Here is a 20,864-nt window from a genome sequence, read left to right on the forward strand (position 1 = left end):
ACTGAGACTGGTGCTTTTTTTCTTTTTTTTTTTTCTTTTTTTACTATATTTCACGTCGCAGTGTTTATGGTTGTGATCTCACGCCGTGGTTTAAATGCGTTTTTGTCACGATTTTACAAAAATTGCAGCATAATGGGGCAGTTTTGCCATGATGCACAGCAAAAAACGCATTTAAGCCGCGACGTGAAAACCCAGCCTATCGGGTAAAATGCAGAGATGATGAGATGTTTCTGCGCTTCATTAGGTTTATCACACTCATCACAGACAAATTAATATTTTGATTAAATAAAACCTGGGCTAGTGGGAAAGTTCCCTGAATTCAAAGTGTGATGCGCAGTGTACATATTAGGACTTGTTCACATCTGCGTCGGTGTATTTGTTTCCCTGTTTCATCAAAAGAGCAGAGGAAAATAACAGAAGTGCCGTTTCCGTTGTACGACGGACACTGTCTGCATTCAACGGAGCTCCACTTTAATGTGTTCCCTTGGCTTTACGTCACGGTGTCTGTGGTTTTACCAGAAATAGCTGCGCTATTATTTCTTGTATATTCGGCCTTATCTGTGACGGAGGCCCCTAATGGAGTCTCCAACGCAGTTGTGAACTGGGCCTTAGATGGTGGCCAAAAGCTCTTTCATCTGAAAGACCCTTCCATAATCAAAGTACACGTATTTCTGCCCCCTCTAATATCTATTCCAGTAGTTTTAGAGCATGTTCATACCTGCTGCGTATTTTCTGATTTGGTTAATGCGTTAATTTACTGCAGCAGGAAAAAACGAACTGTTTTTTGCAGCAATTGAGTAGTTTCTCAAGAACTTGCTAGATAAAGTGTTGTCTCGAAGTGTCTCAGGGGTTTAACACGCTAGTATGGAGCCTCTGCAATATGATTTAATTTTAATAACCGTGTACCCATGTTATTTCTTCTTCCCATTGAGCAGCTATTTTTCCTTTTTTAATAGAGGAAAGTTAAAGGGGTGTTCCCAGAATCATAAATATGTCTCATTGTCCCCTATTTGTAAAAAGAATATAATAATAATTTTTTTTATTTTTTACCTGGTTGCTGCTAGAGACGCCCTTTAGTAGTTCTGGCTTTCACAGGACGCTGTATGGCGGTGTTGCTTCTCCCCCTGTGCAGGGAATGCGTGCATGTATGATTTTCCCTCAATGCATAGGGCGAGCATGCGCAGTATACACGGCAGGAAGCAGAACAGGCCTAAGAAGCTTATGGAAAATGTAGTTTCCCACGAGCAAATGGCGGTCATGTGTGCTGCACAGGGGGGCTGCCTATTTGACTGACTGACTGAATACAGGAAGAAAACCTGACAAACTCGAGGCAAAAAAGACAGAAGATAAGCGGCTAAAAAGTGTATAAGTGCATGTTTCTGTAGGGTTTAGGGTTTATTGTGCGATAACTCCTTTTCAAATGAAAGACATGAGTAAAAGGGGGAAACCATCTACTAGCTAATATTGTTCCGTACAGCATTCGCTTATGTCAAAGAAAGCCATATATGTTTGTGTTATCTGCAAGCTGTGGTAGTGTTGCACTTCGGATGACAGGTTTTTGTAAATCCCGAGTGCAGACCGTGCATACTGAATGTGAACTATTTTCCTCTGTGAAAGTAATTTGTTCTAATGCTGTAAGCAGCTTACAGCCGGTTTATTTATAGTCCTCATGTTGCATTGCTTGAGAGCGTTGTCTCCTGAAAATAAACTGGTGTTGCTTTATTAGCGTTTTGTTGCTCCATCGACTATTTATCTATGTACCGTATGTTTGTCTCTGCAATGCTTGTAAGATACCTCCTTGAGTAGGCTTTCCTACTGTTTTTGTGGAAGAATTAATTGTCAAGATGTTTTTGGTGTTGATCCGTTTTATCTTATAGTTTCTTTATTGAATTGCTTTTGTTTGGGGGTTGCATTTATAGACCAAGCAAGTATTGCTACAATCCAGATTGTTAGGTCGTAGTTATGATAATCTTTGTGTCAACTGTTGTGATTTCATCCATCGGATTCAATCATTTTCTGAATTGCACAACAATTTTCTTGTCTGTTATTTTTGATCTCTACAGTAGTTGTAGTAGTATGTTAACAGGGATTGGAAGGAAAATCCTATTGGGTATTGAAGGCTTTATATTCTGGGATAAGAACCATTTTTGCTTTTTGTATACAAACAAAATATCTCCAGATGTTATTGCAAGACTGACATCAGGTTTATTGCCCTGTACGGCCGGATTTCACGCGGCTGTATTCGGTCCGTGATATATGGACCATATGTCGGCGGTATTTCCTCCCGGAACACAGTTCAGGGAGCCGGACTCCTATTATCATAGTTATCTATGATGCTGTGAGTCACTACCTCCCCAAGGAAATACTTTCCCATGCTGAGAACATGATTACAGTATGGGACCGTATTCCCGCGGGGAGGCAGTGATTCACAGAATCATAGATAATTATGATGCTAGGATCCCGGCTCCCAAAACTGTGCTCGGTCTGGGAAATACGGCCAACATACGGCGTGTGAAACCGGCCTGGGCCTCAGCATGAGTAGTCCATTCCTTTTGTGTCTAATTTTTTGTTACCAAAAACCACAAAAAAGGCCATACTTACTAGGTAGGTGGGTGGGTGAAAACCCGTTCCCATCAGGACGCAGACGGGTCAAAGAATGCTGAAGAAGGAGTGTGCATTAAATAGTGATAGCCCCTCCCACTAGTCTTGAGGGGAGTGGCAAACTAAGTGCTCAAAGGTGTGCGATAAATGAGTGTCAGTGTAGTGCTAGGGTGTGAATGGATGGTAAAAAATAAATATGTATGTATGAAAGTGTCAGAACTGTAATAATGTAATAAAAATAAATAAATAAATAAATAAAATAAATGTGATGAATAGGGGTCAGTGCTGTGAATAGTACATGGGGTGTCAGTACTATGTGTAATACGTGGAGGGATAATGTGCTGGTCGTCAGGCATGGCGTAACTTGCCGAATAACAGCCTATTTGTAACGCCGCTAGTGTTAGCTAAAGCGGGCTGCTCTGCATTCCAAACCAAACGCCAGCACATCATGCCCTCCCAGCATATAAAACCCGGCTGCGTCCTGAAAAAAAGTGTAGTATACGTAGTAAGAAATATCCATGAAACATGGGGTATTAGTTGTTATTTTGGCCAAAATACGCAAAGCTCGCAACCCAACGTCAAGGGTCCCCAGTGCCTTGCGAGTCCCTAACCAGAACTTTACGTTCCTAATTTAAAAACACAAACAGAAAAAATGGGACATTGATATCATCAAAAACCACAAAAAAGGCCATACTTACTAGGTAGGTGGGTGGGTGAAAACCCGTTCCCATCAGGACGCAGACGGGTCAAAGAATGCTGAAGAAGGAGTGTGCATTAAATAGTGATAGCCCCTCCCACTAGTCTTGAGGGGAGTGGCAAACTAAGTGCTCAAAGGTGTGCGATAAATGAGTGTCAGTGTAGTGCTAGGGTGTGAATGGATGGTAAAAAATAAATATGTATGTATGAAAGTGTCAGAACTGTAATAATGTAATAAAAATAAATAAATAAATAAATAAATAAAATAAATGTGATGAATAGGGGTCAGTGCTGTGAATAGTACATGGGGTGTCAGTACTATGTGTAATACGTGGAGGGATAATGTGCTGGTCGTCAGGCATGGCGTAACTTGCCGAATAACAGCCTATTTGTAACGCCGCTAGTGTTAGCTAAAGCGGGCTGCTCTGCATTCCAAACCAAACGCCAGCACATCATGCCCTCCCAGCATATAAGACCCGGCTGCGTCCTGAAAAAAAGTGTAGTATACGTAGTAAGAAATATCCATGAAACATGGGGTATTAGTTGTTATTTTGGCCAAAATACGCAAAGCTCGCAACCCAACGTCAAGGGTCCCCAGTGCCTTGCGAGTCCCTAACCAGAACTTTACGTTCCTAATTTAAAAACACAAACAGAAAAAATGGGACATTGATATCATCAAAAACCACAAAAAAGGCCATACTTACTAGGTAGGTGGGTGGGTGAAAACCCGTTCCCATCAGGACGCAGACGGGTCAAAGAATGCTGAAGAAGGAGTGTGCATTAAATAGTGATAGCCCCTCCCACTAGTCTTGAGGGGAGTGGCAAACTAAGTGCTCAAAGGTGTGCGATAAATGAGTGTCAGTGTAGTGCTAGGGTGTGAATGGATGGTAAAAAATAAATATGTATGTATGAAAGTGTCAGAACTGTAATAATGTAATAAAAATAAATAAATAAATAAATAAATAAAATAAATGTGATGAATAGGGGTCAGTGCTGTGAATAGTACATGGGGTGTCAGTACTATGTGTAATACGTGGAGGGATAATGTGCTGGTCGTCAGGCATGGCGTAACTTGCCGAATAACAGCCTATTTGTAACGCCGCTAGTGTTAGCTAAAGCGGGCTGCTCTGCATTCCAAACCAAACGCCAGCACATCATGCCCTCCCAGCATATAAAACCCGGCTGCGTCCTGAAAAAAAGTGTAGTATACGTAGTAAGAAATATCCATGAAACATGGGGTATTAGTTGTTATTTTGGCCAAAATACGCAAAGCTCGCAACCCAACGTCAAGGGTCCCCAGTGCCTTGCGAGTCCCTAACCAGAACTTTACGTTCCTAATTTAAAAACACAAACAGAAAAAATGGGACATTGATATCATCAAAAACCACAAAAAAGGCCATACTTACTAGGTAGGTGGGTGGGTGAAAACCCGTTCCCATCAGGACGCAGACGGGTCAAAGAATGCTGAAGAAGGAGTGTGCATTAAATAGTGATAGCCCCTCCCACTAGTCTTGAGGGGAGTGGCAAACTAAGTGCTCAAAGGTGTGCGATAAATGAGTGTCAGTGTAGTGCTAGGGTGTGAATGGATGGTAAAAAATAAATATGTATGTATGAAAGTGTCAGAACTGTAATAATGTAATAATGTAATAAAAATAAATAAATAAATAAATAAAGTTCTGGTTAGGGACTCGCAAGGCACTGGGGACCCTTGACGTTGGGTTGCGAGCTTTGCGTATTTTGGCCAAAATAACAACTAATACCCCATGTTTCATGGATATTTCTTACTACGTATACTACACTTTTTTTCAGGACGCAGCCGGGTTTTATATGCTGGGAGGGCATGATGTGCTGGCGTTTGGTTTGGAATGCAGAGCAGCCCGCTTTAGCTAACACTAGCGGCGTTACAAATAGGCTGTTATTCGGCAAGTTACGCCATGCCTGACGACCAGCACATTATCCCTCCACGTATTACACATAGTACTGACACCCCATGTACTATTCACAGCACTGACCCCTATTCATCACATTTATTTTATTTATTTATTTATTTATTTATTTTTATTACATTATTACAGTTCTGACACTTTCATACATACATATTTATTTTTTACCATCCATTCACACCCTAGCACTACACTGACACTCATTTATCGCACACCTTTGAGCACTTAGTTTGCCACTCCCCTCAAGACTAGTGGGAGGGGCTATCACTATTTAATGCACACTCCTTCTTCAGCATTCTTTGACCCGTCTGCGTCCTGATGGGAACGGGTTTTCACCCACCCACCTACCTAGTAAGTATGGCCTTTTTTGTGGTTTTTGATGATATCAATGTCCCATTTTTTCTGTTTGTGTTTTTAAATTAGGAACGTAAAGTTCTGGTTAGGGACTCGCAAGGCACTGGGGACCCTTGACGTTGGGTTGCGAGCTTTGCGTATTTTGGCCAAAATAACAACTAATACCCCATGTTTCATGGATATTTCTTACTACGTATACTACACTTTTTTTCAGGACGCAGCCGGGTTTTATATGCTGGGAGGGCATGATGTGCTGGCGTTTGGTTTGGAATGCAGAGCAGCCCGCTTTAGCTAACACTAGCGGCGTTACAAATAGGCTGTTATTCGGCAAGTTACGCCATGCCTGACGACCAGCACATTATCCCTCCACGTATTACACATAGTACTGACACCCCATGTACTATTCACAGCACTGACCCCTATTCATCACATTTATTTTATTTATTTATTTATTTATTTATTTTTATTACATTATTACAGTTCTGACACTTTCATACATACATATTTATTTTTTACCATCCATTCACACCCTAGCACTACACTGACACTCATTTATCGCACACCTTTGAGCACTTAGTTTGCCACTCCCCTCAAGACTAGTGGGAGGGGCTATCACTATTTAATGCACACTCCTTCTTCAGCATTCTTTGACCCGTCTGCGTCCTGATGGGAACGGGTTTTCACCCACCCACCTACCTAGTAAGTATGGCCTTTTTTGTGGTTTTTGATGATATCAATGTCCCATTTTTTCTGTTTGTGTTTTTAAATTAGGAACGTAAAGTTCTGGTTAGGGACTCGCAAGGCACTGGGGACCCTTGACGTTGGGTTGCGAGCTTTGCGTATTTTGGCCAAAATAACAACTAATACCCCATGTTTCATGGATATTTCTTACTACGTATACTACACTTTTTTTCAGGACGCAGCCGGGTTTTATATGCTGGGAGGGCATGATGTGCTGGCGTTTGGTTTGGAATGCAGAGCAGCCCGCTTTAGCTAACACTAGCGGCGTTACAAATAGGCTGTTATTCGGCAAGTTACGCCATGCCTGACGACCAGCACATTATCCCTCCACGTATTACACATAGTACTGACACCCCATGTACTATTCACAGCACTGACCCCTATTCATCACATTTATTTTATTTATTTATTTATTTATTTATTTTTATTACATTATTACAGTTCTGACACTTTCATACATACATATTTATTTTTTACCATCCATTCACACCCTAGCACTACACTGACACTCATTTATCGCACACCTTTGAGCACTTAGTTTGCCACTCCCCTCAAGACTAGTGGGAGGGGCTATCACTATTTAATGCACACTCCTTCTTCAGCATTCTTTGACCCGTCTGCGTCCTGATGGGAACGGGTTTTCACCCACCCACCTACCTAGTAAGTATGGCCTTTTTTGTGGTTTTTGATGATATCAATGTCCCATTTTTTCTGTTTGTGTTTTTAAATTAGGAACGTAAAGTTCTGGTTAGGGACTCGCAAGGCACTGGGGACCCTTGACGTTGGGTTGCGAGCTTTGCGTATTTTGGCCAAAATAACAACTAATACCCCATGTTTCATGGATATTTCTTACTACGTATACTACACTTTTTTTCAGGACGCAGCCGGGTTTTATATGCTGGGAGGGCATGATGTGCTGGCGTTTGGTTTGGAATGCAGAGCAGCCCGCTTTAGCTAACACTAGCGGCGTTACAAATAGGCTGTTATTCGGCAAGTTACGCCATGCCTGACGACCAGCACATTATCCCTCCACGTATTACACATAGTACTGACACCCCATGTACTATTCACAGCACTGACCCCTATTCATCACATTTATTTTATTTATTTATTTATTTATTTATTTTTATTACATTATTACAGTTCTGACACTTTCATACATACATATTTATTTTTTACCATCCATTCACACCCTAGCACTACACTGACACTCATTTATCGCACACCTTTGAGCACTTAGTTTGCCACTCCCCTCAAGACTAGTGGGAGGGGCTATCACTATTTAATGCACACTCCTTCTTCAGCATTCTTTGACCCGTCTGCGTCCTGATGGGAACGGGTTTTCACCCACCCACCTACCTAGTAAGTATGGCCTTTTTTGTGGTTTTTGATGATATCAATGTCCCATTTTTTCTGTTTTAATTTTTTGTTACGGCACATATTTGTATTAAAATGTAAATACTGTAAATTGGTCTACGTAGAAAAATGTAACAAATATTGTGGTTTGTATGTACCAGAGCGTTGCATTTGGAAGTTCTGTGCTATGTAGAGTTGAAATATTGCAGGATATGCTGAGTGGAAGGTGACATACCACCAATGGGCCAGTTTCCTATTCTGCTCCAGGGTGTATGATCCTGTATTTCTCCTTTTCATACATTTCTTCAGGTCAGGCCTGTACTCCAGACCGGAAATGTTGAAAGATATAGTATGACTGTATGTACTTGAATTTGAGCCGCATCACCCCAACAAAATTTTGCCTTATTTCTCTATTCTTCAAATTCATTTTACACTTTTTTTTTTATGTGAAAGCACTGCTATGACAAAATATAAATTCTAATATAGTAAGGCCTCAAACCTAAAGCTAATAAAAATTTGTAGAAATATGTCAAATTTAAGTTTGTTCCTAGCAGTGATTGTAATAGATGAAGTTTCCCTTTTTGGGACCCGTCTCTCTAATCCAAACCAGAGAGCCACTGCAAAGAGTGATTCCTGCCCCGGAGGAGTTTTTGATGACCATGTATTTACATGGATGTCCATTCATTGTGTGGCATCCCAGAGCTGTCTGACCCGCAGGTGTGCATTTAGAAAAAAGGCCAACCTGGTGGGACAAACCAAACTTCACTTCTTTTAGCTGAACATGTCTTTTCTGAAGGAGTGCCAAAAACATTTACTAAATAGCTAATTGTGAAGAGCGTATTTTAACTGTGTATTAGTCTGCATTCCAGATGTTACACACTGATCCAGATCCCTGTGGAGCTCGAAGTTTAGTTCAGAACTGTCGGGCATCCTAGTTAAATACTGACGTAAACCTTGATACAATACACCCATCTGAATGAGGCCTACAGCTAGCCATACATTAGTGATTTCAGAAAGCCGTTTTCTCAACAACTCGTCATTCATGGTTGTTCTGGTTGACAACGTAAGTTACGTTTAAAACCACAAATCACAACTTTATCTCCCACTTGATGTGTGGTCTGGTCTGGGCTCCTATGGATGGAATCCAGATCTATCATTTGATATAAACAATTTTAACGCACCCCGCAATGACCAAAAAAATCTAACACGGAACATAGACCGTTCCACAGGTTTCTGTCTCCGTTCGGCATTTTTCACACTCATTCGTGTCACAAAATGCACCATCGGTCTTCAGAAAATGGTCTACTTCCGGCTTCCAATATCTCCAGTGTGTGGCCAGCTTTAGACTGTATAGCAGTGTACAACTGATTCACTATGTATTTTCCAGTTTCAAAATAGCCCTGTTGCCATTACAAACTGAATACTATACATCCGTCATTGTGTATCTAGAAACACATGATTTGGGTATAACATGTTAGTATATAAAACACTTCAAATTGTGGTAACATTTCTGATTTTCAGGTCCGGCAAGTCCATCTGTTTACAATTTTCAGAGCCGCAACAAGTCCAGTGTGCGTGTGTGTGTATTTTCTATTCTTTAGGTTTTTCTTTTCCATTTCTTTAAAGGGAACCTGTCCTCTACATCTGAGGGTAGTATAAGGTAGTGACAGACATGTTGATTTTAGCGGTCTATCACGTATGTACTAATGTCAACCCTTTTAGGAGAACTTTTATGCAGAGCACAGCCAGCACCAGCAGAGAGAAGTCCAGCGTACTCTTGTTGTGCTGATAGCTCTGCTACCTCTCTGCTGATTGTCAGATGTCTCCCTACTACTACGCACAGGTAGAAATCTATCAATCAGTGGCGAGTGGGCAGATGGAGTGGCATGTCATGAATACGCCGGACTCGTCTCTGGCTGCACTCTGCATGTAAGTTCTCCAAAACGGCTTCACTTTAGCAAATAAGTAGCAGACTGCTGAAATCAGCTTGTCTATCACTACATTCTGCTGCCCTCCGTGATGTAGATGACAAGTTTCCTTTCAAATATTATAAGGCAATAAAAAGTTAATTATTTTGACACGGGTATATTTATTTAAGGCTCTGTTCCGTTTTTATAATGCCGAATCTGTCGTACAACTGAGGCTGGGTTCACATTGTGCGTTTTTGAAATGCTGGAAAGAAAAACGCATTAAAAAAAACGCATTTGTTTTTGTAAAAACAAGATTATCTATGCCTTTTACAAACTATTTCAGCTGTAAGTCTGACTAGTAAATTGAAAACCAGATTACAGCTGAAACGCATAAGGCTGGGTTCACACGACCTATTTTCAGACGTAAACGAGGCGTATTATGCCTCGTTTTACGTCTGACAATAGGGCTACAATACGTCGGCAAACATCTGCCCATTCATTTGAATGGGTTTGCCGACGTACTGTGCAGACAACCTGTCAACAGCTGTCAAACGACGACGCGTAAAAATACAGCCTCGTCAAAAGAAGTGCAGGACACTTCTTTCAGACGTAATTTGAGCCGTTCTTCATTGAACTCAATGAAGCACAGCTCAACATTTACGGCTGTCAGAGAAGCCTCGCAAAATGCGAGGAGGAGCATTTACGGCTGAAACGAGGCAGCTGTTTTCTCCTGAAAACAGTCTGTCTTTTCAGACGTAAATGCCTGCTACCGTGTGCACATACCCTAAGAATAAAAAAACAGTATTCGTTTTTCAGATGCGGTTGTCTTTCCATCTTCACAAAAACACGCAATGTGATCCCAGCTGTATTGACTTATAATGGGCTCTGTTGTTTTGATATAAAAAATTGCATGCAGTTGGTTTAAACGGAGCCTCCGTCGCGGCTATGAACAGAGCCGAAGTATTAACATAAATTAGTCAGTCTTTAGGACCGAACTCTTATGAAAGAGGAGTATAAGTGAATGTGGCTTATAGCGCTGAGTCGCTGGGAGGCAACTTCACTAGAAAACAAATAGTTTTTGGTATAGTTGGCTGGTGTAACCACACTAATATTATTTGTTTTTGCTCTTTCATTCTCTTGTCTGATGAGATTTCTTCCGGGAACTTAAACTGAATACCATAGAAAGGTTTTGGGAAGCGTATTTAGGCCTATACATTGGAGGCGCAGATCCAGCCGTGAATACCGGAAACAATAGCGCAGCATGCTGCACTATTGTCTTTGGTAAAACCACGAACACCTCGACTCAACCCATTAAAGTCAAGGGGTTCCGCCAGCCGCTGGTGGTGTGCGTCGCACTATGGAACCGGCCGCTGATGGTGTGCGTCACACTACGGAACCGGCACTTCCGGTATTTCCAATGTTCTGCTCCTCTTATTGAACAGAACAATGAAATGCTGAATGTTGGTTTGAATCCAGCCTAAGATGTACAGTATTCTTGCATGTCATTGCCACATGCCTGAAGATAACCACGTTCGGGTTCATTAACTCAATAATGCACTTGAACCGTATAGAAATCTACAATCCGCACCCAAGAGGTTTGGACACATTACCAAGCATCCTGATAATTTCATTCTGATCAGTTCCAGCTCGCACACCTATTACACCTTCTACATTATGGCATTTAAGTAGATCCGTGCATTGATAAAAATGATAGTTTTATTACAGGATAGTGTTCGGTTTTAGAAGTGAGATTGTCGTACTGCTTATTTATAAAGGAGAATAATTTCTTATTTTCAATCACTTCACAAATAACCTCAATATAAAATAATTCACATAACACTCCTTTTATTGAACATTGTGGACCAAGGTAGTGAAATGTAAATGTCAATTCAAGAGTAGATTTATTTTATTAATTTTTTTTAAAGTTTTACAATAATGGAGTTTTGTGTCATTCATTGGGAATTTGAAAACCAGCAAACATAAATATCTAGTTGTCATTTATGTCTTGCTTTAAGCGTTTGTTTGTTTGCATAATAGGCGATTGTATAATAAGTATCATTTACTATGTACATCTTCATAAAGATGACACCGTGGGTATGCCTCTGTTGTGGCTAGCCTGCATTCTGCAAGATTGTTATCAAGCTCAGCTATTTTAAGGAAGTGTTTTTTTTTGTTTTTTTTTAATAACTTTTCTTTATTAACTTTGTAATGTACATGCGGATGAAATTCTGTCCCCGAATGGAGACCATGGCTTTTGAACAGCGCTAAAATCCCTTTTTTTTTTTTTCACATTTATTTAGAAATGCAAAAATGGTTTTAGGCTAAAGGGGATTTCCTAGGGCCTGTTCACGTCTGCATTAGAGGCTCAGTTAGGGGCCATTGTCGCAGATTCGGCAGGGATTACCCAAAACAATAGCGCAGCAGGCTGTGCTTTTTTTTCCGGTAAAATGACGGAAAGCCCACGGATTCCCATTAAAGTCAATGGGTTCCGTCGGCTGCCGGTGTTGTCTGTTGTGCAACAAAACCGTTGCTTCCGTTCTTCCCTTGTTCTGCTCCTCTGACGGAGCTGAACAATGGAAAATAACGACGCAGGTGTGAACATAGCCTTAAATAGTTTTAAGTTGGAACATATAATTTCCAAACACTGAACTGTATACTTTAAAAAACAAATGTTCGTTATTTACTTTATGTATTGTTTTCTCTAATTAATTTAGCCCATTTTTCTTTTTTTCTTAACTGCAGTGACTGATGTAGAACTAAAGAGGCTGAGAGATGCTTTCAAGCGAACATGTGGTGGTCCTTCTTATTACATGAGTCAACAGTGCTTCATCAGGGAGGTGCTAGGAGATGGAGTTCCTCCAAAAGTTGCAGAGGTAAGACATTTCTGTCTTAATATTACATTTTTCTGATCGATCACATCTGTTCATACTTGCAGACTTGTTACTAATAAGTCTATGAAGGCAGAAGGAAGAGTTCTTTTTTTGAATCAAGTAATTTTTTATTTTCAACAAAAACACAACATTTGCGTCACAGTGACGCAACACATACACACCACCCCCCACCCCCCTTCTTCCAGAGTATGCTTGTTCATGTATACATAATGATCAATACCAAAATCAGTGTCAAATATACAGAATACCATATACATATCCAGGAAATATGCACATACCATTTAACATAATCCCCCCAAGATTGACCAGATTCCTCTAAGCAGCGTCTATTATCCTCCCAACTACCTTACACTAGACTGCATCCCAGCTGCAACCCCCACTGATGTACTCAGGCCCCTACTTTCCACCCATGGAGACCATATTTTATCGAAGACCTGTTTAACATTTCTAGCCGTGTATACATATCTATCCATGCGTGTCAACCACGTGACTTTGTTACAAAATGCCGATAATGTAGGCGGTTCGTCGTCCAACCAATGCTGCGCAATAAGTTTCCTTGCCATATACAGCAAACGAGCAACGGCCAGGTTAACATGTTCAGAGGCAGAAATATCCTCCACATACCCCAGGACACATACAAAAGGGGTGAAATCTACCGACACCCGATACACAGAAGAGATAGTGCCCACTACCTCCGACCAGAATTTTCGCAGCTGCACATATTGCCACATCATGTGCATCAACGTGCCAGGTTCCCTACCACACCTAGGACAGTCGGAGGAGTCCCTGACCCCAATTTTATTTAGAAATTCCAGCGTTCTGTACACCCGATGCACCAGAAACAGATGAGAAATACAGTGTGCCTCATTCAGAGATAATTTAGGGATCCGCGACAATATAGAAGGAAGAGTTCTAATTCTAACTTTTCACACATTTGCTTGGTCAGCAATTCCCATAACTTTGTGGCTTTGGCTAAAATTGACCATTGTCTGTGTCAAAACAGGTTTTCTGTTTCTCCTGACTAATATTCACGTCCCTAGATGTTAATAGTTTCATGCATCTATTTGCTGTTGGTGGGGACCGTCAAGAAAATTCAGAAAGCTGGCCAATACACATTAAGGCCCTTTTACACGGGCCAAGGAGTGTTAATGTAAATGATCGTTCCCGATCATTGCCCTGTGTAAACAGGGCAATGATCAGACGATGAACGAGCAAACTCTCGTTCATCAGGTAATCGTATAGTTTATGCTGCACAAAATATTATCGTTCTCGGCAGCACATTTCCCTGTGCAAACAGGGAGATGTACTGCCAACATGATGGAAATGCATGGGGACGAGCAATCGTATTAACGATCGCTCATTCACATACATTTCTCCTTGTGAAGGAGCGCCAATCAACGAGCTGTCTCATTGATCGGCGCTTGTTTTTACAGCCAGTATTGGCTTTTATTAAGGGCTTGTCCACATGTTATGGATTTGCTTCAGAAAATGTCTGCAGCATGCTGCGTTTTTTCCACGGCGGAATGTCTGCTAGTTTTAATGGAAATGCTGCAGAAATTTTCTGCAGCAATTCTGTTGTGTGGACAAGCCCTAAGAGTATACCTCCTTATGTTGGCAAAATAATATGTCAAGAACTTAGAGAGACTCTGTCACCACATTATAAGTGCCCTTTCTCCTACATAAGGAGATCGGCGCTATAATGTAGGTGACAGCAATGTTTTTTATTTAGAAAAACTATCTATTTTTAGCACGTTAGGAGCGATTTTAACTTTATGCAAATTAGTTTCTTAATGCCCAAGTGGGCGTGTTTTTACTTTAGACCAAGTGGCTGTTGTACAGAGGAGTGCATGACGCTGACCAATCAGTGACCAATCAGCGTCATGCACTCCTCTCCATTCATTTAGACAGCGCATAGTGACACTGCGTTATTCACTATGTGCTGTCTTATACTGACATATTAACGATACTGAAGTGTTTAGACATTGACAAGACATTCCTTCCAGCCAGGACGGGATGTCTATTCACAAACTTTGGTGATGGAATAGATTGACAGTAGCCGAGTGGCCCAACTCTAATTGAACGACTTTGGGAAAAACGTAGTAGTTGCATTGGATATTGTAATGTAGAAACAAGGAATATTTGCTTATGGATCTGCAAAGCAAATAGAAGATTATTCACCAGTCTGCAGTCCACAAATCTTATTTTAACGTGTACTTTCAGTTCATAGTACAATTACATTTTTCTTATTCGGAGATCAAAAGTTATGATTATTGTGAGAAATCGGACAGCTGCTCATTGTCTAATTCTGAAGGCAGCAGCTTGTTGTATTTCCAGATTTCTAGGCTAGTCTGTCTGTTACTGCTTGATCTGCTCTTCTAAACATCCAGTACAGAATAAGCGCAACCATTTTTATTATTTTATCGTCGTTATTTCTTTGTTCACTACAAATCACCCAAGATATTGGCGAAACCCCGCTTAGAGCTCTGGAGACGCTCTTTATGTTCCTATAGATGCTTTAATTGAATGCATTTATCTCACAGGCGCATTAAATGCAAGTTTGTCACACGTTTACCACATGGAGTTTCTTGAAAGGGGAAAGCAATTGTATTGATAATATAAAAAATATATTTTATTTATATTCCTATTGTTGCCATTATTATCTTGTTAACTAATGTCCCAAATATATCCTTCACATTTTTTCTTTTTTTGGCAAAAACCTGTGCTTTACTTTTTTGTTGTACGCGTGTGTAACTGTTCTAATGTTATATTCAAAGTATATGCCCACCAGAGCCTCAATAACCGGCCTCTGTATTCCAATAAAAATATAATACAAACTTAAGGGTTAAAAATGCTTGATTTGCTTTAAACCTGTTGTGTAAAATCCATTTAAAGAGCTTTTCCATCACGTAATGTTCTTACTATAATCACTTATTTTTACTGCTTTGCCAGTATGCTTGGAGCAAGTTATATACCAGAGTAAATACCCACCATTCACGAGATCCTGCGGTAATGAGGCACAATGGGGGGAATTTATTAAATGAGTTATGCCAATTTTCTAGTGTAGAAAGTATCTGATTTCGGCGTATGCCATATTTGCGCTAAACGTTTCGACTATTTACTCCTGAAATGGGTGAGGTTTAGGCAAAAGGATCAGGGCCACTGTTGGTCTGACAGATTATATTATTTATCCTAGAAGTTGTGCAAATCAAAATCTTACATTCCTTATTCCAAATGAAAACGGCAATCTCTGCTTGAGGCTTTGTTTAGATCATGTTCGGTGTATACATTTGAGGAAAATGTTTTTTTTTCTACAAACGTATGCAACTCTATGGGAGGTATTTATTAAGATTGGCGTATTATACGCCAGACTTAGGTCTTCGTCACATGAGTGTGTGCGATTTTTGCGTGCTGACCAGTTTTCATCCATTTGTACATGCGTTTTCCGTGTCATACGTTATTCTTGTCCATTTTTCTCCTCCGCAAGGTTTTCCCGGGTGAATTTATTTTTTTCTGTGTTTCTTTAGCAGCTGATCCATGAAATATGGACAGCATCGTTTTTTTTTTCCATGCATCCATAGACTTAAATAGCCAAGCCTGGTCCGTTTTTGAGGCATTCTGTGAGTTTCTTGCAATGGACACACTCGCTATAAAAAAAAAAAAAAAGAAGGAATCTGAGAATAGCCCCATTGAATTGCATGGGTCATGGTGCTGTCCATTGTTAAAACCGACATCACACTAATGAGAAATAAGTTTGTGTGAATAAGGCCTTTATAGAAAAGTTCACTGAAGTAAAATATGCATCATTTATTAAATTAGTCAATTTGCTGTCTGTGTGCCCGACAGAGAAATGTACACCAGCTATGAGTTGGAGTCGATTTCAGTTATAATTTACACGTAAATTATAGTGAATTTGTTGGGCTGCGGGTGACAACACCCCAGCTGCTAAGCTCCACCCACTTTTTGGGGAAGTGGCATGACTGCGTAAAAATGCAGAAGTCTCAAAATTTTGGCAAATTATACTCTTTAGGGATTAGGTATTCCAGGAATGGTCACTACATCATCCCTGGGTTGCCTTCTCTGTAAAGAGTATAATTTATGTATTTAGTGCTATATGCTTGGATTGCAGTTGCAATATTACGATAAATTAAAGATAGTTTGCACTTCTTTAATATGGCCACGATAGCAGTGATGTCCGTGGTGCGCATACGCGGCATTGGATGTGTTCTTTAGATATATACCGGCGCTAAGTGACGCACTGAGCATGCGCGCTAGTGCAGCTTCTATGTATGCGCTATACATAGATGGACCGACAGCTCAGCTGACAGCGGATCCTGTATGCCGCTAACACACAGGATAACCCCAATACTTACCACGTTAAAGAACTTTATGTCCATTTTTAAGATGTTCACCTGCAAAAAAATAAACATAGATTAGAAGTGCTTGTATTTAGCCTGTATTGCAGTGGTTCTCATGGAAATATCTCCCCAGTCTAGTTTAGCAAGGGAGGTATGAGGAGTTGGGGAATTTTCTGAAACACAGAAGTCTGCACGTATGTCAGTTTTTAGGGGGACTATACTATGGTACGGATCATAGTGTAGCGTGTTTTATCCCAAATCAATGCCTATTAAAAAAGTAAAAAATATTAACTGGGTACGGTATAAAAAATGGCTCATTGTGATTACTTGTCATTGAGAATTTTTTTCTGTTTTATTGAAATAAAACTAAAAAAGGTATTAAAAAAAATGGAGATTGATGACCTGATCTCTAAATGTAGGAATGGAAAAAACTCTGTCGCAAGGTTACGTGCGCCTGAATAATCTCATAACAAATGTCACATTTTCCCCAGCATGCTCATTCTGTTCACAGCGGATTTCACCCTTTTTAATGTTTAGGGCCAGTTAGCACCTTGCGTAAATACTGAATACTGCGGATTTCCGCAGCAAATACAGTAGCGGCAAAGTGGATGAAATTGAACAAATCTCATCCACACTCTGCGTAAATACTGAGCGGAATTACCGGTCAGAAATTGACCTGTGGTGCGGAAATGCATTCTGCAGCATGTCAATTGTCTTTACGTAAACGCTGCTTAATTGTTGCGGGATTTCCCCATCGAATCCAATGGGGATGCAAATCTCGCATGAAATAGCAGTTGTCCCGTTTTTTTGCGCAAAAAACGGAACTCAGAAAAAAATAAAAATAATCTTACCTAGGAGTTTCTGTTTCTTCCTCCTAGGATGACGCTTCATCTCATGTTACCACCGCTGCAGCGGTCTCCTGGCATGAAACGTCATCCCAGGAGGCCGCCTTTAGTGCTGCAGCTTTCCGAGCGGGCATTCCGGGCGGAAAACTGCACCACAGTTTGGTGCGCATTTTTGCCCGGAATTCCCTGCGGCAGACAGGGCACATGCACTGCGTGCTATTACGCAGTGTATCTGCCACATGTGAACTCAGCCGTAAGGAGTGAAATCTGCCGCAAAATCCTCTAGTGTTGCGGGCTGATTTTGCTGCAGATTGGCTGTGGAAAATCCACAAAATATCTCCCATTCCGCAGATTTTCAGTGCCAGCAATGTGGATAAATATTTGAGCAAATCTTATCCACATTCTCCCCATACACACGACCGTAATTTTGTTCCACAATTATGGACATTGTAATTGTGGATCAAAATATGGTTCCATTCACTTCTATGGCCAACAACGCATCCGTAAGAAACAGGACATGCCCTATTTTTTTAATTTTACGGACCGTAATGGGAGCACGGCCCACTAGTGCGGATGACTGTCCGCGGCCGGCGTGCCCGTAATCACGGACCTACAGGGAAGTCAACAAATACCAGCGGTGACTACCTTCGAGGGATTGAATATTGTTTTTTGTTTTTTTTTGTATCAGTTTTCCTTCTCTTCTAAAAATCCCAGACAACCCTCTTCAATGTGTGAATATAACTAGGTAAGAATGCTATTACCATGGGCTGCATGTTTTAACCTTACACATAGCCGAGTTTAAGATTTTTGCAATTTTTTTGGTGCCAATTTCCTTTTACAAACTTGAGTGATTAATATCTGCATATATTTGTTCTTCAATATAGAAATGCTTACCCTTTCTTTGTGCTTGAAGTAGTTTTATTAATTTTGTAATCTCTTAGGTTGCATATTCAATGTGTGTTCACGTGTTGGATTTTGTGTGGAATATACACCAAAAAATCCTCTGTTCGGCTGGATCTACGCATAGCGTTTTTGTGCGTTTTTTTCGTAGAGTTTTTTTTAGAACTTTTTGTTGCATTTTTTAGTGCGCCCAAATATTACATTATAGTCTATAGTAAAATATGAAATTCACTGCACACTACTGCGTTTTGGTTTATGGCATTTTTGTAATGCAATTTTGTGGGCAGTGGGTTTTTTTTTTTTTTTTTTCAAATGCAGCATTTTTCCGATAGGCTTTTCTATAGGACTTCAAAAAATACAGAAAAAAAGCATGTACAAAATGATACCAAATGAAAGACGCCACTAAAAAAAGCATGCTGCATTTCCATAATGCTGGCATTTTTGGATGCAGTTTACAGCCCTGGCCATAAGTTTTGAGACTGACACAAATTTTGGTTTTCACCAAGTTTGCTGCTTCAGTGTTTTTAGATCTTTTAGTCAGATGTTTCTATGGTATACTGAAATACAATTTAAGGCCCTGTTCACACTGAGTTTTTTTGTAGGCAGAAACCGTCTGGAATTTTGAGGCAGATTTTGATCTGCCTGCAGGCCGTTTTTTCGCGCCGTTTTTTGCCCGCGGCCATTGAGCGCTGCGGGCAAAAACGCTGTGAAAACTCTTTCTCTGCCTACCATTGATGTCAATGGGAGGTCAGAGACGTAAATGACTGAAGATAGGGCACGGCGCTTCTTTTTCCCGCTCGTGAGAAAAAAAACTCCTCCGCCTCACATTGAAATCAATGGCGTTTTCGGCCATTTTTTGGTGCGTTTTCCGATGCGGTTTCCGTGTCAAAAAATGTGTCAAATAACTCTGTAAACAGGGCCATAAGCCTTTCATATGTTTTTAAACTTTTCTTGACAAATACATCAAGTTTATGCAAAGACTCAATATTTACAGTGTTGACTCTTCTTTTTCAAGACTTCAATTCACCCTGGCATGCTGGATATCAGCTTCTGGGTCAAATCCTGACTGCATGGCAACCCATTCTTGCCTAATTAGTGCTTGGAGTTTATCACAATTTCTATGTTTTTGTCCACCCACTTTTTGAGGATTGACCACAGGTTCTCAATGGGTTTGAGATCTGTGGAGTTTCCTGTCCATGGACCCTAAATGTCAATGTTATGTGCACCAAGCCACTTAGTTATTACTTTTGTCTTGTGACGTGCTGCTCCATCATGCTGGAAAAAGCATTGTTCATCACCAAATTGCTCCTGGGTCGTTGGGAGAAGTTACTCTTGGAGGATGTTTAGATACCATTCATTATTCATGGAAGTGTTCTTAGGCAAAATTGTGAGTGAGCCCACTCCCTTGGATGAAAAGAAACCCCATAAATGAATGGTCTCAGGATGCTTTACTGTTGGCATGACACAGGACTCATGGTAGCGCTCACCCTTTCTTCTCCGGACCATCATTCTTCCAGATGTCCCAAACAGTATAAAGGGGGCTTCATCAGAGAAAATAACTTTACTACAGTCCTCTACAGTCCAATCCCTGTATTTCCTGCAAAATGTCAGTCTGTCCTTAAAGAGGCTCTGTCACCAGATTTTGCAACCCCTATCTGCTATTGCAGCAGATAGGCGCTGCAATGTAGATTACAGTAACGTTTTTATTTTTAAAAAACGAGCATTTTTGGCCAAATTATGACCATTTTTGTAGTTATGCAAATGAGGCTTGCAAAAGTCCAAGTGGGTGTGTTTAAAAGTAAAAGTCCAAGTGGGCGTGTATTAGGTGCGTACATCGGGGCGTTTTTAATACTTTTACTAGCTGGGCGCTCTGAAGAGAAGTATCATCCACTTCTCTTCAGAACGCCCAGCTTCTGGCAGATCACGCTGTGTCGTCACTCACAGGTCCTGCATCGTGTCAGACGAGCGAGGACACATCGGCACCAGAGGCTACAGTTGATTCTGCAGCAGCATCAGCGTTTGCAGGTAAGTCGATCTTACCTGCAAACGCTGATGCTGCTGCAGAATCAACTGTAGCCTCTGGTGCCGATGTGGCCGTCACGATGCAGGACCTGTGAGTGACGTCACAGATCTGCACTGTCAGAAGCTGGGCGTTCTGAAGAGAAGTGGATGATACTTCTCATCAGAGCGCCCAGCTAGTGAAAGTATTAAAAACGCCCCGATGTACGCACATAATACACACCCACTTGGACTTTTACTTTTAAACACACCC

General features: G+C 40.8%; 1 protein-coding gene across 2 annotated transcripts in view; it reads left to right on the top strand.

The window, feature by feature from the left end:
- The window catches only part of USP32 (ubiquitin specific peptidase 32), a 206,013-nt gene that overhangs the window by 61,717 nt on the left and 123,432 nt on the right, over positions 1-20,864 (top strand). For both annotated transcript variants that reach the window (XM_075853003.1, XM_075853004.1), the window contains exon 2: positions 12,344-12,474. In XM_075853003.1, the coding sequence (XP_075709118.1) occupies positions 12,344-12,474 (131 nt within the window). The remainder of the gene's footprint in view (positions 1-12,343; positions 12,475-20,864) is intronic.

The sequence above is a fragment of the Rhinoderma darwinii genome, chromosome 2 (genome assembly GCF_050947455.1).
Source record: "Rhinoderma darwinii isolate aRhiDar2 chromosome 2, aRhiDar2.hap1, whole genome shotgun sequence".
Taxonomy (NCBI): domain Eukaryota; kingdom Metazoa; phylum Chordata; class Amphibia; order Anura; family Rhinodermatidae; genus Rhinoderma; species Rhinoderma darwinii.